Genomic DNA, 25,809 nt, shown 5'->3' with positions numbered 1-25,809 from the left:
CATGCCAAAGACATGCACACATAATTTCATACATTACACAACGAAAATTAGTGTCTGTTATTTATGAGTTAAGTAAATCTGGGCCTTTGTGTAGACAGTTTGGAAAACTAATGAATGTCCTCTATTCCAGATTCAACAGAGAGCAAAGATGTCAGAATTGTGCTGCTGGGAAAAACTGGAGTTGGGAAGAGTGCGACAGGAAACACCATCTTAGGAAGAGAAGCGTTTAAAGCTGAAGAATCTTCTGGATCAGTGACCAGTGAATGTCAGAGAGAAACAGCAGAGATCAACGGCAGACACATCACTGTGATTGACACTCCAGGACTGTTTGATACTGAACTCAGTCATGAAGACATCCAGAGAGAAATCACTAACTGCATCTCAATGATACTGCCAGGACCTCATGTGTTCATTATTGTGTTGAATTTAGGACAACGATTCACTCAAGATGAGGCGAAATCAGTGAAGATCATTCAAGAGACGTTTGGTGAAAACTCTTTAATGTACACAATGATACTCTTCACCAGAGGAGATTTTCTGAAGAAAAAAAACCTTGAGCAGTGGCTGGGAAAACCAGGATCTGTGATTAGAAACCTGATTGAACAATGTGGAAACAGATTCCATGTGTTCAATAATAATGAGACTAGAGATCGCACACAGGTTTCTGATCTACTGGAGAAAATAGACGTCATGGTGACAGCAAACGGAGACAGTTACTACTCATGTAAGATGTTCAGACAGATGGAGAGAGAACGACAAGAAAAACAAATGAACATAATGATGGAGAGAGTCGAGACACTGAACAGAGAGAGAGAAGAACTCTTGATCAAACATGAAGAAGAGAAAGAGAGAATGAAGAAGATGATGGAGGAAGAGAGACAGAATCAAGAGAAAGAGAAGAAGAGAAGAGAAGAGGAATTTATAGAGAGAGAAGAACGACATAAAAGAGAAATAAAAGAGAAAGAAGAGTGTGAGAGAGAGGTGAAAGATGAGATGAGGAGAGAACGAGAGGAGAAACAGAAGAGAGAAGAAGAGTTTAATGAGAGAGAAGAACGATATAAAAGAGAAATAAAAGAGAAAGAAGAGTGTGAGAGAGAGGTGAAAGATGAGATGAGGAGAGAACGAGAGGAGAAACTGAAGAGAGAAGAAGAGTTTAATGAGAGAGAAGAACGATATAAAAGAGAAATAAAAGAGAAAGAAGAGTGTGAGAGAGAGGTGAAAGATGAGATGAGGAGAGAACGAGAGGAGAAACTGAAGAGAGAAGAAGAACAAGAGACAATTAAACATGAAATGGAGGAACTGAGGAGAGAAAAAGAGAAAATAAAAACAGAAAAAGAAAATCTTCAGATCAAATGTGACACAGAAATAGACAAACTGATGAACAGAATACAGAATGAAAGAGAGAATCATGAGAAAGACAGAAAGAGAATAATAGAACAAAATAAAACAGAGATGAGAAGAGAACGAGAGGAGAAACAGAAGAGAGAAGAGATTAATGAAAGAGAGGAACGATATAAAAGAGAAATAAAAGAGAAAGAAGAGTGTGAGAGAGAGATGAAAGATGAGATGAGAAGAGAACGAGAGGAGAAACAGAAGAGAGAAGAGATTAATGAAAGAGAGGAACGATATAAAAGAGAAATAAAAGAGAAAGAAGAGTGTGAGAGAGAGATGAGAGATGAGATGAGAAGAGAACGAGAGAAAGAAGATCTTCAGGTTAAATATGGAGAAGAGCAACAAAAGACTTTTGAAGCAAAAGTAAAACTCATTGAAGAACAGCATGAAGATGAACAGAAGAAAAGACGAGCTGAATGGAGAGAGGTCATGAAGAAGGTCTGGACTGAAACACGAGATTCAGTAGAGGTGAGTTTATCATTATTAGTTATAAAACTTTAACTATAATAATAATAACAGTCCATCCAACCACACACCAGACTCAGACAATTCCAGTGTTCAAGAAGTTCAAGACATCTGTTCTTTCTCAAGACTTTTCTGAGTGTTTTCATTTCTCAAAGGTCGCAGCACACAGGAGACTCGATACAGAATACAGCAAGTGGACCTGGAGTCTCCGGAGTGACATGCTGGAAATTGAGATCAAACTACAAAACAACATAGAAAATGAAGCAATTCATGAGATTCAGGAAACAGATCTTCAAACAGAACTGAAAGATAAAAGTGAAGAAGTGAAAATGTTGATGTCTGAGTTCTTTGAGAAAGACACTTTTGCTTTTTTACTGATTCAATTGAAAACTTCATATGAAATAAAAATCAAAGAGCTTCAAGAAAACATTGTGAGAGAAACAAAGAGGAAATTAAACGAGATTCTTCAACAGCGAGATCTGAAGAGAAAGATTGATGCTCAGAAAACACATCATGAAAACACTCTCTTTGAAAAGAGCAAAACACTCGCCTTAAAACTCAAAGACAAAGCAAATGATGAAGAAACACTGAAGAAAGAGTTTGATTGCTTTTGGGAACAGTGTGTGGATGAGATCATCAGAGACACTCCTCAAATCAAAGACATTGACATATTAAGAGATGTGAAACAACTCCTCAGTGAAATCTATGAAAGTGCAGCTGTAGATCACTGAACAGAGAATAGGAATATTTTCTCTTTGCCGAGTTATTCAGATTATGTACGGTTAAAGAAATCCAGTGGATTTACAGGACCTGTTAGAAATATCTTCATAATGCAAATAGAGATGTTAAGATTTGCTCTGTTTAAAGAAGATGAAACACAAATAAGAACATTAGTCAGTGAAATTGCTCATGAGACAGACAAAATGATCATGGCATATAACATTTCAAAGATGGGCTACAACAAAAGCTGCATTCAACAACTGATAGATCACATCAAGACAAGAGTAACAGAACATCAGGAAAGGCCTGTAAAATATGAGTTCATGAATGAATTCTTCATGGATTTGGTGCTTTCCATCTGTAAGAGATCAAACAAGACTTTCACTGACCAACACAGACTGTTCAGAGAAGCCAATGATCCTGTTCTCTACATGGAGAAGAAGAGAGGAGAGTACTTCAGTGTTTTCCAGAAATATTGTCGTGGTTCAACATCAGCTGCTGTTTTTGGTGAGATCATCTGTCAGAAACTGAAAGATCCCATTGAACAGAGTGTCTACAAAAACACTGCCAGAGATTTAGCAGATGAAATGAGAACAAACTGTGAATCACTGAATGGAAACAGATCTAAACTGGAGAAACACATCCTGAAGACTCTGGCAGAAGAGGAGAACTTTAAAAAATACATGAACTACATTAAACATCCCAGAGATCACTTCAAGAGATTCATCAGAGCTGAAGTCAGTCAGTACATCACTGATAAGTTCAGTGTCAGTGTTCGGCCCAAGATGATGAAGAACATCAAACTCCTGCAGCAGAAGATCATGAACGCAGCTCATGAATCTACTGAACATGTTCAAGTGAACAGTGGAGATGTTGAAGCAGCTCATGAATCTACTGAACATGTTCAAGTGAACAGTGGAGATGTTGAAGCGGCTCATGAATCTACTGAACATGTTCAAGTGAACAGTGGAGATGTTGAAGCGGCTCATGAATCTACTGAACATGTTCAAGTGAACAGTGGAGATGATGAAGCAGCTCATGAATCTACTGAACATGTTCAAGTGAACAGTGGAGATGATGAAGCAGCTCATGAATCTACTGAACATGTTCAAGTGAACAGTGGAGATGTTGAAGCGGCTCATGAATCTACTGAACATGCTCAAGTGAACAGTGGAGATGTTGAAGCGGCTCATGAATCTACTGAACAGGTTCAAGTGAACAGTGGAGATGTTGAAGCGGCTCATGAATCTACTGAACATGCTCAAGTGAACAGTGGAGATGTTGAAGCGGCTCATGAATCTACTGAACATGTTCAAGTGAACAGTGGAGATGTTGAAGCGGCTCATGAATCTACTGAACATGCTCAAGTGAACAGTGGAGATGTTGAAGCGGCTCATGAATCTACTGAACATGTTCAAGTGAACAGTGGAGATGTTGAAGCGGCTCATGAATCTACTGAACATGCTCAAGTGAACAGTGGAGATGTTGAAGCGGCTCATGAATCTACTGAACATGTTCAAGTGAACAGTGGAGATGATGAAGCTGCTCATGAATCTACTGAACATGTTCAAGTGAACAGTGGAGATGATGAAGCAGCTCATGAATCTACTGAACATGTTCAAGTGAACAGTGGAGATGATGAAGCAGCTCATGAATCTACTGAACATGTTCAAGTGAACAGTGGAGATGTTGAAGCGGCTCATGAATCTACTGAACATGTTCAAGTGAACAGTGGAGATGTTGAAGCAGCTCATGAATCTACTGAACATGATCAAGTGAACAGTGGAGATGTTGAAGCAGCTCATGAATCTACTGAACAGGTTCAAGTGAACAGTGGAGATGATGAAGCAGCTCATGAATCTACTGAACATGTTCAAGTGAACAGTGGAGATGATGAAGCAGCTCATGAATCTACTGAACATGTTCAAGTGAACAGTGGAGATGATGAAGCAGCTCATGAATCTACTGAACATGTTCAAGTGAACAGTGGAGATGTTGAAGCAGCTCATGAATCTACTGAACATGTTCAAGTGAACAGTGGAGATGTTGAAGCAGCTCATGAATCTACTGAACATGTTCAAGTGAACAGTGGAGATGTTGATTTGTGGTTGAAGTGTTTCACACAGAAGCTCTCAGATGTGCTGATATTCTCTGTTAAAGACTTCAGTGGAGTGAGTCGTGATGATGTTGATGATTTCAAACTCCTAGAAGATGTGATCAGAAAAGAACTTTCTTATGTGATGTCTGACATAAGCAGGAAATTCAGAACGGAGACTTTTCCAGTAATTCTGGACTGCAAGGATAGATCAGCTGAGATTCTGATTGATCACTTCTGTCAGTGCTGTTGGGTTCAGTGTCGTTTCTGTGCTGCAATCTGCACCAACACAATAGAAAACCATGATGGAGATCACAGTGTTCCTTTCCATCAAGTCAATGGAGTTAATGGCACACATTACACTGGAACAACAAATCTTTCTACAAGCATCTGCACAACAGCAGTAGCAAGTGATCAATCTTTTTTACCCAAAGACTCAGGTCACTACTGGAAATGGTTTGTGTGCAGATTCCAGAAAGATCTTGAGAAATACTACAATAAAACATTCCAGGAGAGAGGAAAGATCCCAGATGAATGGAGAAAATACACAAAACATGAAGCTATTGACAGTTTAGATGAATCAATGTAACAGAGAATATAAAAGATTATCCTCTTTTTCTCCTGATGGACTGAGAACAATATAGTAATACATTAAAGTAGCAATATATTGCTAATAGTCATATCTTAAAAGAATAAATGTAAATGTAAGCATGTGAAGTGAATATACTTTATATTGTATATCACACGTTCATGTCAACACTCAGATAAATAAAAATATCCTGTCAAAAATCTGTTCCGTCCTTTTACAATCAAATATATCACACTGGAAATGTCTCTAAATGTTTCTAAACTTGACTTGACCCATCACAACTTTAAATGTTAAGCTTTATATTGTCAAACCTTATTTTGACATTAGGTACAAAAATAAAAAACAAGCAAATAAAACTCGATCTGACATGACTCGAGTCCCTCATTTAGTGTAAATCTCTGAGATTGTTTCTGTTTTATTTTCATGTGAGTAAATCAATAGTAAGTCTGATCGCTCTTCATGATCTTTCCCATAAAGACTGAATCAGATTACTAAACACTCATATTCAGTCACTCTTTGTAATAAACAATAAAAACATGCTTATTAAATGACTGTTTATTACATAATACTGTAAGCAACACATTCAATGATCAATTGCTTTTATAAACTGATTATATGAACAAAACTCATCCTTCCTCTTCTCATATTCACGTCCTGAGAAATACAGTGTGCAGAAAGAGTCAAAATGAGGAAAATGAAATACTCTTTCCTGTCTAACAGATGTAATGTTTAATCATTATACACAATAAAGAAACTGGACAGTATAAAGTGTTTATTTCAGCATGTGTTCTGATGAAATATTCCCAAACCGATCACATCCTGAACTCTGTCTGCTGGGGTGACTGTTGGATGTTTTATGAGTCTGAATGCCACAAGCACAAAACATCTGATAAATAACAGGACAAGCTTGTTTTTCCCTGAAGAAAGTGTTTGATATAACATTTCAATTCAATCTGACTCACAACTTCCTGTTGAATCAGGTTAAAGTGTTTGAGCTTCACTCTTCACAGATTAAAACATCAACATTGTTCATTCTCATCAGGACTCTGAAATACATCAGATAATTCAGTCTGAACAACACTGAACTGACAACAATCAATGAAACTCCTTCAGAGAGATCCAGTGATTGATGGAGATGTGTGTGTGTGTGTGTGTGTGTGTGTGTGTGTGTGTGTGTGTGTGTGTGTGTGTGTGTGTGTAATAATTAAGTGTTATACTGTTATTATAATGAAAACTGAATGTGTGCATTTTAGTCCTGAAGGAGAAAGTTGTAGATCCCAAAGTCGTTGTCATTTGGAGACATCAGCATGTGGGCTCGGGCTTTGTCCAAACGTCTGCGCAGATAATCCCGCCGTCTACGCCACTCCTGAAGCTCCTCCTCACTGTGAGCAAAGTCACAACTCACGCCATCAGGACAACCCTCCTCCAACCTGTCAATCAAACATTAGACCCAAATAAGAGCAACTACTTCTTTATGTAGATATTGACACAGTAACGCTGATGGCTCCGTGATGACACTGATGCGGGTGTACCTGGTGCAGATGGAAAAACAGGGTCCAGGGAAGCGATATGACCAGGCCAGACTCTCGTCTTCTCCTCCTCCACTCAACACTCTCTGCTTGTGTTTGTCAGACGAGATGTGCTGCTGCCACTGACGATCACTGTTACTGTGTTTACCGCACAGAGGGCAGTAAAAACTGTCCGGCTGACAACAAAACAACACACATGGAGCAGATATGACCGAAGGCACAGATCAAAAAGATGAGAATGAACGTGTGAGCGTGTACCATCGGTTCAGCAAAGTCTGTCGGCATGGTGATCTGCTTCTCTTCCATTGGCTGAGACAGTGAGGTGCCGTCAGACTGTCTGTTCTGATTGGACGTGGAGAGCCAGATGTCATACACCTGCTGGATGTCCCTGACTAACAGAACACAAACACTCAAATACAATAAGCATCTCATCTGTGAGATCACGACTAAATCACAATTCACTTCTGCTGAGTATGAAGAGTAAGTATTGTGCTGCTTACTATAGTATGTAATTTTAGGTATCAAGTAAGCCAGTACTGGGACATCACGTAGCACAAAAAAGCATTCACCAATGCATACTTTAAAAATCTACTGGAAATAGGACGCTATCTGGGCAACTTTAGCATATCATATTCAGCATACTACGATTTTGGATGCACTAAGCCTAATCTGGCACACTATATAGGACAGATAGCATGAGAATTAACCTTCAGTCCATGAAGAAACACATTGAACTATCAGTGTTTTCATGCTGTATGAGTTCACGAGTGTTTGTGTGTGTTTGAGGCTCACAGCCGTTGTTCTTCATGTACGTCCACAGATCTTTCTCCTCCTGACTGTGAGCGAATGTACAGTTCCCGATATACTGACACTTACGCTGCTTCATCACATGAACACAGATCTGTGGAGGAAACACTTTTTTTCACTTCAGTATATTTAGCTTGGCACTTAAAAGTGTTGAATACAACTTCATAAAGAAGGTTTTGATGATTACTGATGAGTCTACAACTGTTACTTTCCTGTATTTTGTGTCTCTTAATTCATTACATGCACTGCTGCAGCCATCAATGCATTGCTTTTTAACAAACCACCTTCAACAAATGCTGCATGTCTCAGTGGCCTAAAGATAACTGTATCACTTCTAATTCAAAGAGAAAAATTAGTCATTTTCACTCACGTCAAATTGTTGGGGAACAGTCTTGGCAAAGGGCAAAGGTTGCACTGTGACCCACTTATTCTTCTCATGAGACTTCACTAGTAAAACCCTTCTCTCTTTGGTCCAGCTAAAGAGAGACCGACAGAAAGAGTGTTTTACTATCGCTCTTTCTTATCATATATATTAATAATATTTGAACTTTCCTTTATGTGTAACTTCATTTTTATTATTTAGCATTATCCTTTATAACTTATTTGTCAAGTATAAGCTGTATTTTTAGTCCTTTCTTATATTAACCCTTCTGCGTCAAAAAAAAAGTTACTCAGAGGTCCTTAGAGGACAAAAATATCTGCATCAAAAAACTGACATAAAAATATTATATATTTATATTATTTTCCATTTTTACTGACTAAGATTTTTTTAACCAACATCAGTCCTGATCATCACTACCAAACATTCATTTTCAGTCTTCAAAAAGTTGCCTTTCTATCTTTGTGAGATTCCTGGATGCGGTCGTTATCTCTCCGCTTCCGACAGCCACGGGGGCTGCCTCACGTGTCTGGGCTGTGATCACATTGAGACAGCGTTTCCGGATGGTTCATGTTCTCATTGCGAGAATATGACCATGGCAACGTTGTGGTAACGGCTTTCCTTCTTCTGCGGGAGAGCCAATCTAGCCACCCCCCGTGCTTCTACCGACGGGTATGAGGACAGCATGGCGTCTCTTTCGGTGACTGTGAGCAGGATGAGTCTTCGATTGCTGCATCGAAGAGTGTACTGGTGATGTCGGACGCCGATGACTCGACTGGGCTGCCACCTTCTCTCCCAGTCTGAGGCTGAAGCAGAGCTGACCGCCATGCTTGCCCGGGCCGCCGCGAGCATCGGGCTGGACTGGGACACTTCACACTCCCAGAGCGCTCGAGACTTGATGATTGACCCCCCTGCCCTCGGTCCCTTTCTTCCCGGAGGTGCACGACGAACTAACGAGGTCATGGAGGGCATCTTTCCCTGCCTGGAACAGATTTCCGGGTTCGTCCGCTCTCACTACCCTCGACGGCGGGGCGGTCCACAGGTACACGGAGGTCCCTCAAGTGGATAAGGTGGTTGTGATGCATTTGTGCCAGCAAAACGGCACCACTTGGTGGGATCGACCAGCGCTCCCCTCCAGAGCCTATAGGACTACATTGTCTGGCGACCAAAGCCTAAAGTGCTGCTGGACAGGTCGCCTCCACCTTGCATGCCATGGCCATCCTGCAAGTACACCAGGCCAAGGCACTAAAAGTACTAAACATGGGTAGTCCTGATCCCGATGTGCTGCAGGAGCTGTGCTGCAAGAGCTGTGCTCGGCGACTGACGGAGGCCATCCAGCACATCTTGACCCAGCGCAGCTCAAGATCCCGCACCCCGTCTGCTCGCCGGGGGCGTCCCCCTGTGATGCCTAAATCCCAGCGTAGAGTCCCCTGCAGGAAGCTAATGCCCCCCGTCTCTCGGGCCGGAACGAGGATCCGGATGGCTCCTAAGCGCCCCTGAGATGGATGACCCAGGGAGCGAGACATCCACAACAGAGCTCGTATCCAGACCACTCCATCTCCTGCTGGAGGGCCGGGAGATAAATCCCTTGTTTCCTTTTCTCTTTTTTTCACCGCAGCCTATTGCACTTTGTCAAAAAGAGAGCCGTTTCCTCACTCCTTGGGTCACGTAATCATGTCCACAGATGCCGTTGTCACAGCTGCTGGACACCGAGCACCCGCATCCAGCGACCCTTCTTTTCAAGGGCACGATAGAGTCTGTCCCTCCAGCAGAGATGGTAAAATGGTTTTACATCCCTTACTTCATTGTGCCAAAGAAAGGTGGTGGGTTGCGGCCAATCTTGGACCGGCGACCAGGAATTACACAGATGTGCGTCCAGCATCAAGATTGGTTTGGGGCTGTAGACCTGAAGGACGCGTACTTTCAAATCTCAGTTTTACCTCGACACAGACCCTTCCTTTGGTTTGCATTTCACGGCCAGTCATATCAGTACAAGGTCCTCCCCTTCGGCCTGTCCCTGTCCCCTCGCATCTTCATGAAAGTTGTAGAGGCAGCTCTTGCCCCGTTAAGGGAAGTGGGCATCCGCATACTCTCCCTCGACGACTGGCTGATTCTAGCAAACTCTAGAGAGTTGCTGTGCGCACACAGGGATTTGGTGCTCATACGCCTCAGCCGTCTAGGACTTCGGGTCAACTGGGAAAAGAGCAAGCTCTCCCCAGTTCAAAGCATCTCTTTTCTCAGCATGGAGTTAGACTTGGTCTCAATGATAGCACACTTCACAAGCAAGCACAGGCAGTCGGTGCTGAACTGAAGTAATTCAGGTGGAAGACAGCAGTTCGACTGAGACAGTTTCAGAGGCTCCTGGGGCAACATCTGCAACTCGGGTTGATGCATATGAGACAGCTTCAGTACTGGTTTAGACTCGAGTCCCGAGAAAGGCATGGCACCACTCGGGACAGATGCGCTGGCACACAGCTGGCCCCGGGGGCTGCGCAAATACGCATTCCCCCAGTGATTCTTCTTGCACAGACCCTGTGCTAAGTCAGGGTGGAAGAGGAACAAGTCACCCTCGTGGCCCCATAATGGCCAACCCAGACTTGGTTCTCAGACCTCATGTTCCTCTCGACAGCACCTCCCTGGCAGATTCCTCTGAGGAAGGACCTTCTTTCTCAGGGATGGGGCACAATCTGGCACCCGCGCTCAGACCTCTGGAACCTCCACATCTGGCCCTTGGATGGGACGTGGAAGATCTAAGTGGCCTACCACCAGCAGTCATAGACACAATCACTCAAACCAGAGCTCCCTCTACCAGGCAGTTTTATAACCTGAAGTGCTGTTTGTTCACGAATTGGTGTTCTTCCTGAGCCGAAGACCACCAGAGATGTGCAGTCAGGTCAGTGCTTTCCTTCCTCCAGGAGAAGCTGGAGGGGCGGCTTTCCCCCTCCACCTTGAAGGTATACATAGCCACTATAGCCGCACACCACAACGCAGTGGATGGTAAGTCCCTGGGGAAACACAACCTGATAATCAGGTTCCTCAGTGGTGCCCGGAGGCTGAATCTTCCCAGACCATGCATCTTCCCCCATGGAATCTCTCCATGGTCCTCTTGGGCCTTCGGAGAGCCCCATTTGAGCCACTAGAGTCAGTCCAGCTGAAAGCCCTCTCCTTAAAGACAGCCCTCCTGATTGCGCTCACCTCCATCAAGAGGGTGGGGGACCTGCAAGCATTCTCTGTCAGGGACTCTTGCCTGGAGTTCGGTCTGGGCTCCTGAGACCCTGACTGGGCTATGTGCCCAAGGTTCCCACAACTCCCTTCAGGGATCAGGTGGTGAACCTGCAAGCGCTGCCACAGGAAGAGGCAGACCCAGCCCTGTCATTGCTGTGTCCGGTGCACCTACTTGGATCGCATGCAGAGCTTTAGATGCTCTGAGCAGCTCTTTGTCTGCTTTGGTGGGCAGCAGAAAGTAAATGCTGTCTCTAAACAGATGCTTGCCCACTGGATCATGGACACCATTGCATTGGCCTACCAGACCCAGGCCATGCCTGCCCCCTTGCAGATTTGAGCACACTCTACAAGGAGTGTGGCGTCCTCATGGGCACTGGCCAATGGCACCTCTCTAGCAGACAATTGCAGAGCAGTGGGCTGGGCAACACCCAATACCTTCGTGAGAATTTACAATCTCCGTGTTGAGCCGGTTTCGTCCCGTTTTCTTTCAGTTACGAACAGGTAGAGTTCGGTAATACAGAACAGCTGGCCGGGTGTATTGCTTGCATATAACACCTTTCCCCTCCCCTGAGGCAAAAACGTGCACTTTTACCCCAGTAAACCTCACGAAGTCGTGGACCCTGGATTTCCTTCCTCCCTAGCCCTATGGTTTGCGAACTAGGCGGAGGAGTTCGCAGCCAGCCCCGCTATGGGGTCTAATATGCCCTGTACTGGGATAGGTGCTCCACTTGTGCCGATTACTCCAGTAACCCCTTGTGGCAGGGCGGAGGGCGGGCCGAGTCGTGATCCTACGCACCCGGTCCCGTATTAGGCTAATTATGCCTCCGTGAGGGTTAAAGGCTGACTGCAGGGGATCGTGCGGGAGAGAGAAATCCGTCGTGTGTGTTTGTGTCTTCTTTTTTTACGTTTATCATTAAACTATTATTTATATTGAAAAGCCGGTTCTCGCCTCCTCCTTTCCATTGATCCCTTTACACCCCTGTGATGTATATTCCGGGGTACGGTCTCCCTGTCGGCGGACCCGCGTCTCCCTTGGGCAGAGCTCTCTCAGAACAGAAGGGGAAGTAACCAAGATGATGTGTCCCTCTTGCCACAACACTGTACTAGCCACTGAAATGGCTGGACCTTGTCTCGGCTCCTCAGCACAAAACCTGAACGGAGTGGCATTCCAGCTCCTTTTATACCCGTATGTCCAGGGGAGTGGTATTCAAATTCCACTCAACAATTGGCCTTTTCTCAAAGAATGGGAGGTGTTCAGGGCTCTCAAGAGTGACCCCTAGTGTCACTACATTGACACAACATCTCGTTCCCTCCATCAGGGAAAGGATGTTACAACAGTTACCACGACGATTTGCTCCATAGGCTAATCATGAGAAAAATGGCGCCATCTGGTGGAAAATATAAAAAAAAAAAAAATTTGAAGCCTGGGCTCTGGAATGAAAGCATATATAATTATATCATAGAATTCATGATTTTATGCTTTAATGGCACTGGGATCATATGTTGCAGTTTTAATGGGTTTCAATGGGGAAATTTTTGTCCTGAAGATCCTAAGTGTAACTATTTTATGTGCACAGTGTGTTATTACGGGCTGTTGGCATAAACACCAAAATGATAGGAAAAAACTAAAATGAAAGGAGAAAAATGTCCCGAAGGTCAAGTACGTTGTTTTACACTGTCTTTGTTTTATTTGTATACAGCTCAGCTGTAACCGCTTTCACAATATGAATGTACAATATTTGTCACTCCAGTAAAACACCTTAAAAATGAAACAGACAGATTTGAGAGAGTTATGGTGCTTGTATGGTTGTGTCTCTCTGCACCTGTGTCGGGCTTTAGCGGTGCAGTATTTGAGCGCCCGGTCCGGTTCACTGACCAGTCCATCTCTCCAGCACTGACCACACACAAACTTCAGCTCTAGACTGTGACCTTTGACCTCAGCTGATTCAGCAATTCCTGTTCCCTGCACAGGACCCGCCTTTCCATTGGTGTCCTCTGCTTTGAGTGGACCGTTTGATTTGGCAGCAGTGTTTTTATTAGATAAACGTGAAGTTGCAATTGCAGGCTGAAGGAGACACAATACAGACTGAGAGGGAGTTCAGAGTTCACTAACACATGCATTAAGTTCTAATTAGTGGTGTTTTTTAATTCAAGTGAAGCATCAAAAATTGTTTTGTGTCAAATCGTATGTAGAGTTTAAACATATAATAGTATATTGTGGCTTTAATTATGAGATGCTAAAATACTCACTGGCTGTTTGTTCCAATGGATTTTTGACTCCTGGACGATCTCTTCAGGAGTGATACCTGGCCACACACACACACACACACACACACACACACACACACAAGATGTTTGGTGAATTTAAGAATGTGGCTCCACCTACTGGATCACTGATGTATTACAATACAGTCTGTGTGTGTGTGTGTGTGTGTGTGTGTGAGCGTGTATTTATCACTTTATGGGGACCAAATGTCTCCATAAGGATAGTAAAACCCGAAATTTTTGACCTTGTGGGGACATTTTATCGGTCCCCATGAGGAAAACAGCTTATAAATCATACTAAATTATGTTTTTTGAAAATGTAAAAATGCAGAAAGTTTTCTGTGAGGGTTAGGTTTAGGGGTAGGGTTAGGTTTAGGGGATAGAATATAAAGTTTGTTCAGTATAAAAACCATTATGTCTATGGAAAGTCCCCATAAAACATGGAAACACAACATGTGTGTGTGTGTGTGTGTGTGTGTGTGTGTGTGTGTGTGTGTGTGTGTGTGTGTGTGTGTGTGTGTGTGTGTGTGTGTGTGTGTGTGTGTGTGTGTGTACCAGAGTCTCTCTGCAGTATCCAGGTCTGCAGTTCTATGAGTGAGTGAGCGAAGCAGCAGGCGTCTTCTCTCTTACAGCCGAATCTGAACTTATGATGACACATGTCCAACTGACAGTGAGGACTCAACACTCGTATCTTACTGTAACACACCGTACTGTTCTTTACCACATGAACCAAACACCTGACACACACACATTGAGAGAGAGAGAGAGAGAGAGAGAGAGAGTTTACTTCACATATGACAGCAGTGTTCTACAGTTACTATATATAAACTCTAAAACACTGAATAAAGATGTTGGGACAGTGAAAGAATTAAGAGCACCCCCCCCAAAGAAACAAGAACATACAAAAGAATAAACAAACTAAATGAAAAAAAAGGAATAAACAAAAAGAACAAATGCAGGAAGAATCAAAACACTAAAATAAAAAAAACAAGAAAGAGAAAGAACAAACAAATGAAGGAGAAAACATTATGAAAAACAAGAACAACTGAATTGAAGAATAAACAGATGAAAAGAATGAAGAAAGAAAAGAAGAAACAAACAAAGGAAAGAACAAATGAACAAATCAAGGAGGGAAAATTAATAGATGTAAAAATAATATAAGAATCAGCAAAAAAAAAAAAATAACAAACAAGGTAAAGGAAAAAGAAAAACCATGTTGCACTAAAACATCAAGAAAGGAAAAAAGCCAAACAGACAAAATCTATAGAATAGAAGAATTAACAAACAAAAGAAAATGAAATAATTGAGAGAAAGAGTGAACAAACTTATTAAGGGAAAAAAGACAAAACAAAAGAGTAAGAATGAACATGAAGAACAAATGAATGGAAAATTGAAAAAATAAAATGAAGAGAAAGAAAGAACAAAACAAATAAATCAAAGAATGCAAAAACAACCAAACGATAAAAGTGTAAACAACTAAAACAAATGAATGAAAAAATAAACAAACAAAATAAAATTAACATAAAGAGAACGAAAAAACAAACATACAAATAAAACAAAGAACGAAAAAACAAACAAAAGATAAAAGACAATATAAACAACAAAAACAAATGAACAGAAGAATAAACAAACAAAATAAAATGAACATAAAGAGAAAGTATAAACAAACTAAGAAACAAACAAACAAATAAAACAAAGAACGAAAAACAAACAAAAGATAAAAGACAATATAAACAAAAAAAACAAATGAATGAAAGAATAAACAAACAAAAGAAAATTAACATAAAGAGAAAAAAGTATAAACAAATTAAGAAAAGAACAAACAAATAAACCAAAGAACAAAAAAACAAACAATAGATAAAAGACAATATAAACAACAAAAACAAATGAACGGAAGAATAAACAAACAAAAGAAAATGAACATGAAAGCAAGTATAAACAAATAAAAAGAACAAACAAATAAATAAAAGAACGAAAAAAGATAAAAGACAATATAAACAACAAAAACAAATGAGCGGAAAATTAATAAAAAGAAAGAATGAGTAAACAAACATAATATATTCTCATTTTATTTGTATTTGTTATTATCTCTGTGTTGTTGTTGTACACTTAATAATAAAGCAATAAAGCTCATTCTGATTCTGAAAGGAAGGAAATCAAACAGATGAAAGATAACAGAATGAATGAACAAAAGAACAAATGAAACAAATTATCTCACAAAAACCGAACAAATAAATAAATGAAAGGACGGTTTAGTGGTTTTCTTACTTGTTCTTGTCAAACTGGTGTTGTGTTTGCAGGTTTGCACACAGAGCAGGATTCTCCTTCCAGCGTTTGCTGATAATTCTGTGTTTACAGTCAAAACAGACCTGCAGAAGAACAGACGACACGTTTCATCATCAGACATCAGCTGCAGTCCAGCAACAGTCATCTCTCTCCCCGACCACACTTTACAAACTGATCCTGTCTCTGTCAGTGTGTGTCGTTACCTCACAGAGGAACATGAACATCCCGTGTGCATGTTCAGCAGTTTGATGACGCTGAGCGCTTGTCTCTGATTGGTCGCCAGAGGATTGAACAGCAGCTCTCTGACGAGTAAGCCCGCCTCTCCTAGCGTCCCACACGTCTATTTCTTCTTGACAATATCGTGAATGTGCAGTCCTCGCCAAACTTACACACCTGATTCTCCAAAATCTCTACACACACACACACACACACACACACACACACACACACACACACACATTGAAGAGTAAAGTGCATTCATTTCTCATTCTAGTTAACCAATCACTGCCCAGCTGACAGGTGATGATGTACCTCTACAGAGCACAAAGGCACCATGGAAGTTTTTATGAGTTGGGCGGGGCCGAATCCGCCTCCAGGGTGAGTTAGCCCCACCCCTTCTCCTGCACAGCAGCAGATCTTTCTTGCAGCTGTGAGTGACATCAGATCTGAATTCAAAATCCAGCACACCTGAACCTGAGAGAGAGAGACAGGTGAGCTACAGACAGACAGATGTCTAACACACTGGAAACGTGTTTGTGTCACCTGTAGAAGTGAAGCAGGAGGAGCAGGCTTGTGTAAACTCATGTGTGTGTTCTAGTGGATTCTTGGACAGACAGGAAAGAGTGGAGGTCACATGACCATTCCTCTGTAACAAACACATACAAATGAAGAAGTTCCCATTTGAACAGCAGAGATCACAAATGCATGTTTATTGAGTATATAGTGCATATTCTCTCTAATGTAAGTCTTCTGTCCTCTTTAATGTGATTCGTTATTTTAATATCTGTCTAACAGACTCACTGTATGAGGGTTGATCGCAGGATTCAACTCGTTTTTTAGTTTGACTGATGGCAGAAAACTAGGACAGACTTTCCCACCTGAGAGAGAAACATCAACTTAAGAGTGTGAACAGGTGATACATATTAAATATAATGTGAAACAACAGACAGGTGTTGTCGCGCACACCTGGCAGACTGAATTCAGACAGTGAATCGAGCGCGTCTCCTCCCACCACTAGAGGCCGCTGCAGGGCGTCAGAGCCAGTGCAGGAAACCTGCGGCGGACAGATGGAGTCTAACGTGTCCAGACCGTCTGAGTTCACATCAGGCTTAGCGAAGGAGTCGAGAGCGTTTAACTGACTCCCCGCATATGAGAAGAATGCAGGAGGAAGACGAGGAGATGAAGAGGAGAAACACACCAGACCGCTGGGAACAACGCCACTCTGAGGAGAGAATAAAGACGCCACAGACGCTTCACTGAACACTTAATATTCACACTCACAACTCGATATTCTGCTTCGTTTTCTGAGTTACAAAAACTCTGTGGACCCGGGGGCGCTATACCGTGATTTATTTGAACTTAAAGTCGCCGTATACATAGTTCAGGCCTATGAGGTATTGTGTGAAAGCTCGGAATCTGAACTTTCCAGGGAACGCCATCACTTTTGCTTTTATGTTACACAAAATAACAAAATAAGGCCTGAAATCATTTGTGGTGCAAATTAGCGCCCCTACAGGTAATGGGGTAGAAATATTCATTTTAAGTCGATCACATGGCACTTAGATGGACAAGTCACATATCAAAAGAAAGCTCTCATTCTGAGGAATGTGACTGTACAGTTTATCGTGTTGCCCTAAAAATACATTTTAAATGATTTTCAAAAGACTTCTCATTTGTGCACCAATTTCTGCTGCTGTAAAACGTTATATCTGCTTTTACCTTATGGATTTGCCTAAAAAATGAGCTTGTTTGGCTGAAAAATCCAATGTTATATCTTAGATGTCCAGGGGCCGGTTGCATAAACATAGCCATTAACTTAAGACTGCATCTAACAATTAGTTTGACTAGCTAAAGACACCATAGAAAGCCTGTTGCATAAAACAAGCTAACAGTTGTCTTTAGTAAGACAGTCTAATTTGCATTGCATTGTGGGAAAAATAAGACACTGAACAGCTTAAAAAAATGACCGACAGTGGACGCTCAATACAGTTTTTATTCGCTGAGAATATTTGCTTATTAGAGGACTACAATGCTTCAAAATTTATTTTAATGAACACATTTAGTGATTTAACCCAAATATTTAAAAACACATTTTGTTACCATTTTTGAATTCAAAGTCTTCAACCAAATCTCAACTCAAGCCCCTTTCAGCCCCCACTGGCTCAGCTGAATGTAAACAAAAGTTAGCCTGAGGTGGGCTGTCTTACATTTTGGTCTTTAATTAGACTGATCTAAGTTTTAATGCAACTGACTGAAAAAATGAAGACCAACATTTTAGACGACTAACTAGTAAGACTAGTCTAAAACAGTTTTATGCAACCGGCCCAGAACATAATATGCCATCCAGCAGGAAAAGCATGCACAACAAATCATCATGAAATATGACTATTGATAAAATGGTATATATCATCGCAAACATGAGGATCTCAGCTTTCTAATGACATATAGATTTAGCTTCTAGTCCACTCAGAGGCCGAGAATCGGATCATAGGATTATAAACACGAACCATATTATTTATGAATAATTTTGACTTTTTTATTTGGGGGGTTCTCTTGAAAACTGAAACCTTTTTTCGCATTTAGTCCATAGTGTTTGTAAATGGTAAGCTTTTACATTTCAGTGTAAAATATTGCAGGCGGCAGCCCAAAAATGCATCAGAGTTTAACCAGTTAAGTCTATGAAATACTCACTTGTTACTTTCAGACGGACTGAAATTCTTCTAAACACAAATTTCACTAATTGCTACTAATCACCAAGTTCTTCTAATGTGTCTAGTATTTTCCATACAGCTGTTAAAAACGACTGCCCTTTATTATCTTTTTGCATGCCGGTCAATTTCAGATTTCCTCACCCCTAAACAGCACATAGAAACAAAAACAATCTCTGGTTGATTGATGTGAAAAGGCCAAAATATTCTGTGGTTTTTCATACGCCAGTCCGTTTCATACTGATGCAAATTACGTCATCAGCACAGTACGTGCAGACTTTGCGCACAGATAGCCAAACCTAGTTCTAGACACACGGATAGGCCAAATCTTTGTATGTCATCACAGCGAAATCAATGATGAAAGTGTTAATGAAGCATGCGCCTGCCATTGACTAAATATGCATGCTTTGAACATGTTTGCATGAGAAGGAACGCCGTAAACAAGTCCACTACCAGTGCACACACCTGTGGTGTGTCCTCCTCTTTAGACATACAGTCCAGCAGAATGTCCAGCTCCTCTCCCATCAGATCATTGTCCTCCAGTGGCTGTGAGACAGGCACCGACAGCGCCACACGCTGGCCACTCTCAGGTACTGCACTGAACATTGTTGGGTCCTCATCACTCACAGGGACCGGGGAGGGTAAGACAGGAGACGGCCACTCAGTCAAACCAACTGAGACGAGAAAATGACGTGATAATAACGTAAATGATGTACAATCACATAGTGTTCATGCATATAGTATTCAATGCATGCTATGCACACTGTATATACTGCAGAAACAGTATGTATAATAGTAACAGTAAATACCTGCAGTGTCAGTCACTCTCTCCACTCCATTAAAAGACATCTGCAAACAAAGGCAAAAGCGTGCAAGCGAGAGATGTAGAAATACGGCATATCATCAGAAACAGCTGTGCTATAATGCACAGGGAAAATTCATGCAACACTGATCAGACTTAAATGTGAAGGTTTTTGTTGTGATGTCCTACCACTTCTAAAGGAGGCGGCACGTCCCAATCGTCCAGAGAACTCAAGGCATTCCCCTCCTGAGACAGAGAGACACAGACTTTATCTGGAAGTGTTTAATAGTCTAATATGAAACTGAAACTGACTTTCTGCTTTTCATCGGTGATCAATAATTCTCTATGAACTGCAACAAGAATAAGTGATGTAAACAAAGATCTCTACAGGCAACAGGGCTGAGCAATAAAACCAGATCCGAATCAATCATACTTTAGCCAATAAAATCACATGCTTAATTTGAATTCACCATGTTCTGATGGGCTGCTGGCCTGGTTGATGTATAGACTCTCCAGCAGGGCGGCGGGCACATGCAGACCCTAGTCCTGAGCATACAGTGCCACACTGACTCCCTACTTGAAATCAGCTTACGCCTGCATCCACCTGTGCTTTCGAAACGCAGCGTTCCCTTCATCCAAGAGATTACACACCAGCTTAATTACAAACCCCTAAAGAACAACAATAAGAGGAGACAACATGGTTTAACATTTGGATTGAGCATCACACGGCACAATATGACAGGGCCAAACATGCTATATGTCAAACATGTTTCTTACAAGTATTGTGTGTGTGTGTGTGTGTGTGTGTGTGTGTGTGTGTGTGTGTGTGTGTGTGTGTGTGTGTGTGTGTGTGTGTGTGTGTTTAAACTCAACCTCAAAGTCTTCAGGCTCAGGATAGGGCAAAGATGATCTGCAGACAAAAACACAAACCAAAAATTGACAGTAAAGCATTGTCCGTTACCGTACAGTCATTTAGAGCAAGCTTTGAGAAGACAAGAGTAAACTTTATAGATTATGGTAAACATAGTGTACTGCACAGTGCCGGCCTTGTCAATTAAGCAACATAAGCGGATGCATAGGGAAAGTCCTGGAATAATTAAGTCTTTTCTCGCTTTGCAACAAAACTCTTGAAGTCAAGTAGTTCCAGATGTTAAAGATTAGACTTTATTGAACAAAGCAGCAAAGCCGAGATGCCAGAAGACCATCGGACTATCCCGTTCCAAACTCTATTTTATACATTTCTGTTATCTAAGCCAAATGTACTCTTTTTAATAGTGTAATTCTGGCAACTAGTCTATTTTTAAATAAAGAACATTTAATCCCATTTATCAAGAAAGTGTACATTGCATGCCAACAGAAGATAACAGACTAATGATTGTACATCCAGTGATGAGGAACGTGTATCATTCTGTATAATATTGCTGAGGTAAGATAAGACAGCATATGAGCGACCTTCAAGGTTTCCCATAGCAGAGTCACATACGCCATGCAGCCTTCAGAGCCTTCCTGATTTACATAAAGCCCAGTCTACTCTACAAATACCTTTACATGTTTAATAAAAATATACTATAGGAACTGCGACCACCAGGGGGCCCATTATCACGGGTAAAGTACAGATAAATAATTATTTGCTAATTGTAAATAGCACTAGCCACACAGCCCGGATATATGCACGGCAACAGTTTGATAGAACCTGTCAAAACTATTAAATAATATTTATTTTATTATATGGTCATTACAGAAAAGGCATAAAGATATTTGTATATTTGACTTCTGGTTCCTTAAGAAGCAATGTGCCGACTTTAGTATGACAGGTACAGGTGACCGGACAACCTTTTGCCAATTTCATTCTTCTCCCCATATTCATGCCACGCAAGTGAAGGCACGTACCGGGCACAGCAACGAAGGGGCTGGGTCTGCCTCCTCCTGGGGCAGCGCTTGCAGGTTCACTACCTGGTCTCTAAAGGGTGTGGTAGGAACCTTGGGCACATAGCCCGGTCGAGGTCTTAGGATCACATATGTGTCTGCTGGACTGAACTCCAGGCAAGTGTCGCAGACAGAGAACGCATGCAGGTCTCCGACCCTCTTGATGGAGGCGAGCGCGATCCGCAGGGCCGTCTTCAGGGAGAGGGCCCTGAGTCCGACTGATTCTAGTGGCTCGAAGGGGGATCTTTGAAGACCGGCAAGGACCACAGAGAGATCCCAGGAGGGGAACTGGCTTGGCCGGGAGGGATTTAACCTCCGGGCGCCTCTTAGGAACCTGATAACTAAGTCGTGCTTACCCAGAGACTTACCGTCTACTGGGTCATGGTGAGCTGCGATAGCGGCAACATACACCTTCAAGGTGGAAGGGGACAGCCTCCCTTCCAACTTCTCCTGTAGAAATAAGAACGCTGACCTAACTGCGACACGACCGATGCCTCCAAATTGGGTAACCTTGCAGCAGATCGACACCTGCTGCAAGGGTACTCCTGCCCGAAGAAAGTAGAGGTCTGTCCAGGGTTTGAGTGTTAATTACATGGTGTCTCAATTAATTATTGCATTTAATCGCATATACAAATATTTGCTGAGAAAGCCCCACATATAGAATAATTCAATATATAATGATGAAATAATTATACATAGTTATCTTAAAATATTTATATTTATATATATATATATATATATATATATATATATACAGTATATGTATATAAATATAAATATTTAAAAATATTCAGATAATTAAAATGCATTACATTCTTGTGGCAGAAGAGTTCATCATTGATAAGACAAAAAGCGGCTTTAAAACACAATGTATTGTTTACTACCATATTATTGATCATAAGTCAATCATTGGCACACAGTTCACAGTAATCCATTACACAAGTGAATTTATCAAGCAGAGATTTATTATGAGGGCTTGTTTAAGGACCGTCAATGTACACCTGCGTCAGACATGCTTGTGTAGTGTCTCGGGTGTGTTGCATCATAAACATAAAATGTTTAGGTCACTGTGTCAAGTTAAATATAGTTTAATACTCAATCTTTAAACACATCTTGAGATCTCTTAGTTCAGATTTGCGCTCCATCAAGTGTTTTTAAACGCAAGAACGTAATGCATGTTTGTGTTGTTCTACTGCTCAAGGTTTTTTTTACACTGTATAAACTGCGCATTGCTCATACAGCTGAAATTTCACTTACTGCCCTCTGGAGTAAACAGGTGGTACTACAAGCATTTCTCAGGAATCTTCCATATTACGGTCCGGGGGCATTGCCATTAAATGCGTTCATTTTTTTAACGCGTTATTTTTAGTCAAATTAATCGCACTGAATTAACATGTTAAATCAACAGCCCAAAAAATATATATTTTAGCTTGAACAGCCCATCTCGCAAGCGGGGTCTGTGAATTCTGTTGCTCGTGTGAGCTCTTGTGAACGTGCACAGCAGACCAACGGACAGTATTGATTGTACTATAAATAATACATTAGATTTCGGTTTATTTCATCTTTATAAGCATCTTATATAAGAATAGGTTCCCTTATTCTTAGCTTTTGAAAGTCATCATGGTCAATTCATGATTTTTTTTCTTTCATATTGTGCTTTATTCCCACAGAAACTTTAGCTTGATCTATAACTGCACCTGCCTTAGCAGATAAAGATGGCAAATGTTCTGAACCTCTTTCATGTCATTGAAGTTTTCCTGCTCTTATAAAGAGAATTAGAAACTACAAATCATGATAAAACCTCCCCACACTAACAAAAAGGGATTCTTGTTTCTTGTTCAATTTACTTAATTAAAATGGTTTGATGCAACACGATGTTTGAACATTTTGCCACAACTTCATTTCATTGCATGCAATCCACTTAAAATGGAAGGTTACTTAATCCATTCATGTTGGGACAGTATAAATAATTTTCGTTGGCCAAACTTGGGAACCTTATAATAATGATTTATATTTTAGAGCTGGGAATATTTTAGACAAAGCATAAAATAAGCATTTAAGACATTTATTTATTCATATCTAATATACTGTATGTAAAAACAATTACATAATAACATATATTAAATATGAATACACATAACTGTTTAAAAAACATATGAAAGCATAAAGTAATGAATGTAATGTACAGTGAGTGGTGAACATGTGTGCATATAATAAGGGTTAGTACAGATAGTACTATCAGTGAACTGCTTACAATAAGTCAATAACATATTAAACATGATTTTATACTTTGCAGAGTTGTAATATTGCACTTTAGTTGTAGTATAATATTTTATGAGAGAAAGCGCAAATGACGCTACGACCCCTTTAAGACAACAAGGAAGCGACAGAATCTGGATTCAGCCTCCTATTTTTAATGGGGAAGATGGGGTGAGTTTTGATGCATGCTGTGTCCGAAAACTGGAAAATGCCGCATTCGGAGGCTGTATACGGTGGTATGATGGAAATAATGTGCTTTTCAAACTGTTCTGAGACCAGCTTCTGCTGGGCTTCCATTTATTATAAATGCTGTTGGTTAAGCCCTTAACTGATTAGGCAGCAAAGCAACAAGTCAGCTACGTTTCCGATCCAGCCATAGCAAAATCTTTCTAGCAATCCAATGTCGGCCATCTTTGGAGCGCTCTCGGGAGGTTATTTCCAGTCATGACAGTGGAGCTCCTGTCTACTTGAATGGAGAAAGACCAAAATCTCAAAAACGGTTGGTCAAGATTACGATCAAAGAATTTATTCCAAATCAGCAATAAACTCTGACAATACTGGAATTGATTCTTTACCTCATATTACAGTAAAAACAACATTTTCCTGGCTTTTATAGCTAATGAGCATGCGTGTTCTGGAGTTGATTGACAGGTGATGTCTGTCTCTTAAATGTGATTGGCTCTTTTAACTGTAAGGCGGGACTTACTTTCTATGTCTGTTGGCGTTGGGCACTCAGAGCTCCTTGGTTGAGTGTTCCATTTTCTCCTGTTCATTTTAATAGATGTGTCCCGTCTATGGTAAATAATCTCTGTAGTTAGTGACATTCGTTCTGATGAGACGATCACCTGTACCCATGGCTACATCAGTACACCTCAAACTATCAGATTCATCCGTGGAGAAGAGCAGAGCCGAATCTCAACTCATGTAATTAAACAACAACGTTCCTCCATGATTAAATTGCAGTTTTATGCTTCAAACGCTCGAGGGCCAAAAGTTGCACAGTGTAGATTTAAGTTCTTTCCCATTTATCACATTTTCTTTTAAATCCATCTTTGCGTTTGCTACAATGTGCATGTAAAACACTCTTCTTCTACATTCACTTTTCCTTTTCAGATGGGATTGAAGTCCCTATTAGACATTGCTGCTGCAATATTTTTGATATGGTATGATAGCCCCTATTCCTTTCAGGCTGTGTCAACCTGCATTTCCCAATAAGAATGGATCCTAGTTTCTAAGAGTGTTTTTTTACATGCAAAGTTAGGAAAGCTCTTTGATTTTTTTACACATGCTTCCCAAAACTACATTTAAACCGAACATGAAGCGATGCATTTTAAGTGCAACTTAAGAGTCACCGTCTGCATGTGATTTAATAACTGTGCTGAATCTGATCACCTTAAACTCAATAATTAAACTGGTGAAGCACTTTTGAGTTGTTAACAAGCATAATTATATACGTTCCTTCTTTTCACTTCTTTCACCTTTTCACACTTTTACATGACAAATGATACCAATGTCTCTTATGGGTAATGAAAATAACATGAGAATAATGATGCTATAACATAAGCAGTGGGTTAACTGTACTACAGGGGTCTGAATTAACTGTTGATCCAGTTATAAATTAGGGGGGGTGACTTTGGATCAGGTGGTGGAGCGGGTTGGTCACTAATCACAGGGTTGGTGGTTCTATTCCCGGCCCAAATGACTCCACATGCCGAAGTGTCCTTGGGCAAGACACTGAATCCCAAGTTGCTCCCAATGGCAGACTAGCACCTTGCATGCAGCTCTGCCATCATTGGTGAATGTGTGTGTGAACGAGTCACAGCGCTTTGAATGAGTCTAAGTCTAAGTCTAAGGTCTAAGTGCAGACTATAAGTTACAAAATATATAGTCTGAGATTCAAGCTTTATTTTAGTAAATGCTCATTTTGTGTCCAACGATGTAGCTTTAAACGTCACTCTTTATCAGAAGTTGTTTTAACACATGAGTAAAGTGTAATAATATATGAAATATTTGAAGAAATCATTCATCATTACTTTGTAATGTAATCTAAATACTTAAAGCTATGAAGAAGTGTTTCTGGCAAACAACTGCATTGCTGTGACTGACCTGATCAGACATCAACATTTATGATTCAGAACTTTAT

At 40.9% G+C, this 25,809-nt stretch overlaps 2 protein-coding genes across 2 annotated transcripts in view; one reads left to right on the top strand and one right to left on the bottom strand.

Annotated features, from left to right (window-relative positions):
- The window catches only part of LOC127648265 (interferon-induced very large GTPase 1-like), a 270,334-nt gene that overhangs the window by 225,376 nt on the left and 19,149 nt on the right, over positions 1-25,809 (top strand). Inside the window, 3 exon segments of the mRNA XM_052132850.1 lie at positions 2,013-3,426; positions 4,651-4,859; position 6,815. Of these exon segments, the coding sequence (XP_051988810.1) occupies positions 2,013-3,426; positions 4,651-4,859; position 6,815 (1,624 nt within the window).
- LOC127648289 (zinc finger CCCH domain-containing protein 7A-like) overlaps positions 5,987-25,809 on the bottom strand; it is a 69,944-nt gene continuing 50,121 nt past the window's right edge. The window contains exons 19-21 of the mRNA XM_052132881.1: positions 7,049-7,182; positions 6,794-6,966; positions 5,987-6,691 (exon numbers count right to left, since the gene is read on the bottom strand). Coding sequence (XP_051988841.1) covers positions 6,511-6,691; positions 6,794-6,966; positions 7,049-7,182 — 488 coding nt within the window. The 3' untranslated portion in view covers positions 5,987-6,510. The remainder of the gene's footprint in view (positions 6,692-6,793; positions 6,967-7,048; positions 7,183-25,809) is intronic.

The sequence above is a fragment of the Xyrauchen texanus genome, chromosome 8, assembly GCF_025860055.1.
Source record: "Xyrauchen texanus isolate HMW12.3.18 chromosome 8, RBS_HiC_50CHRs, whole genome shotgun sequence".
Classification (NCBI taxonomy): Eukaryota; Metazoa; Chordata; class Actinopteri; order Cypriniformes; family Catostomidae; genus Xyrauchen; species Xyrauchen texanus.
The sequence above is the reverse complement of the archived record's forward strand: the minus strand, read 5'-3'. Positions and strand labels throughout refer to the sequence as shown.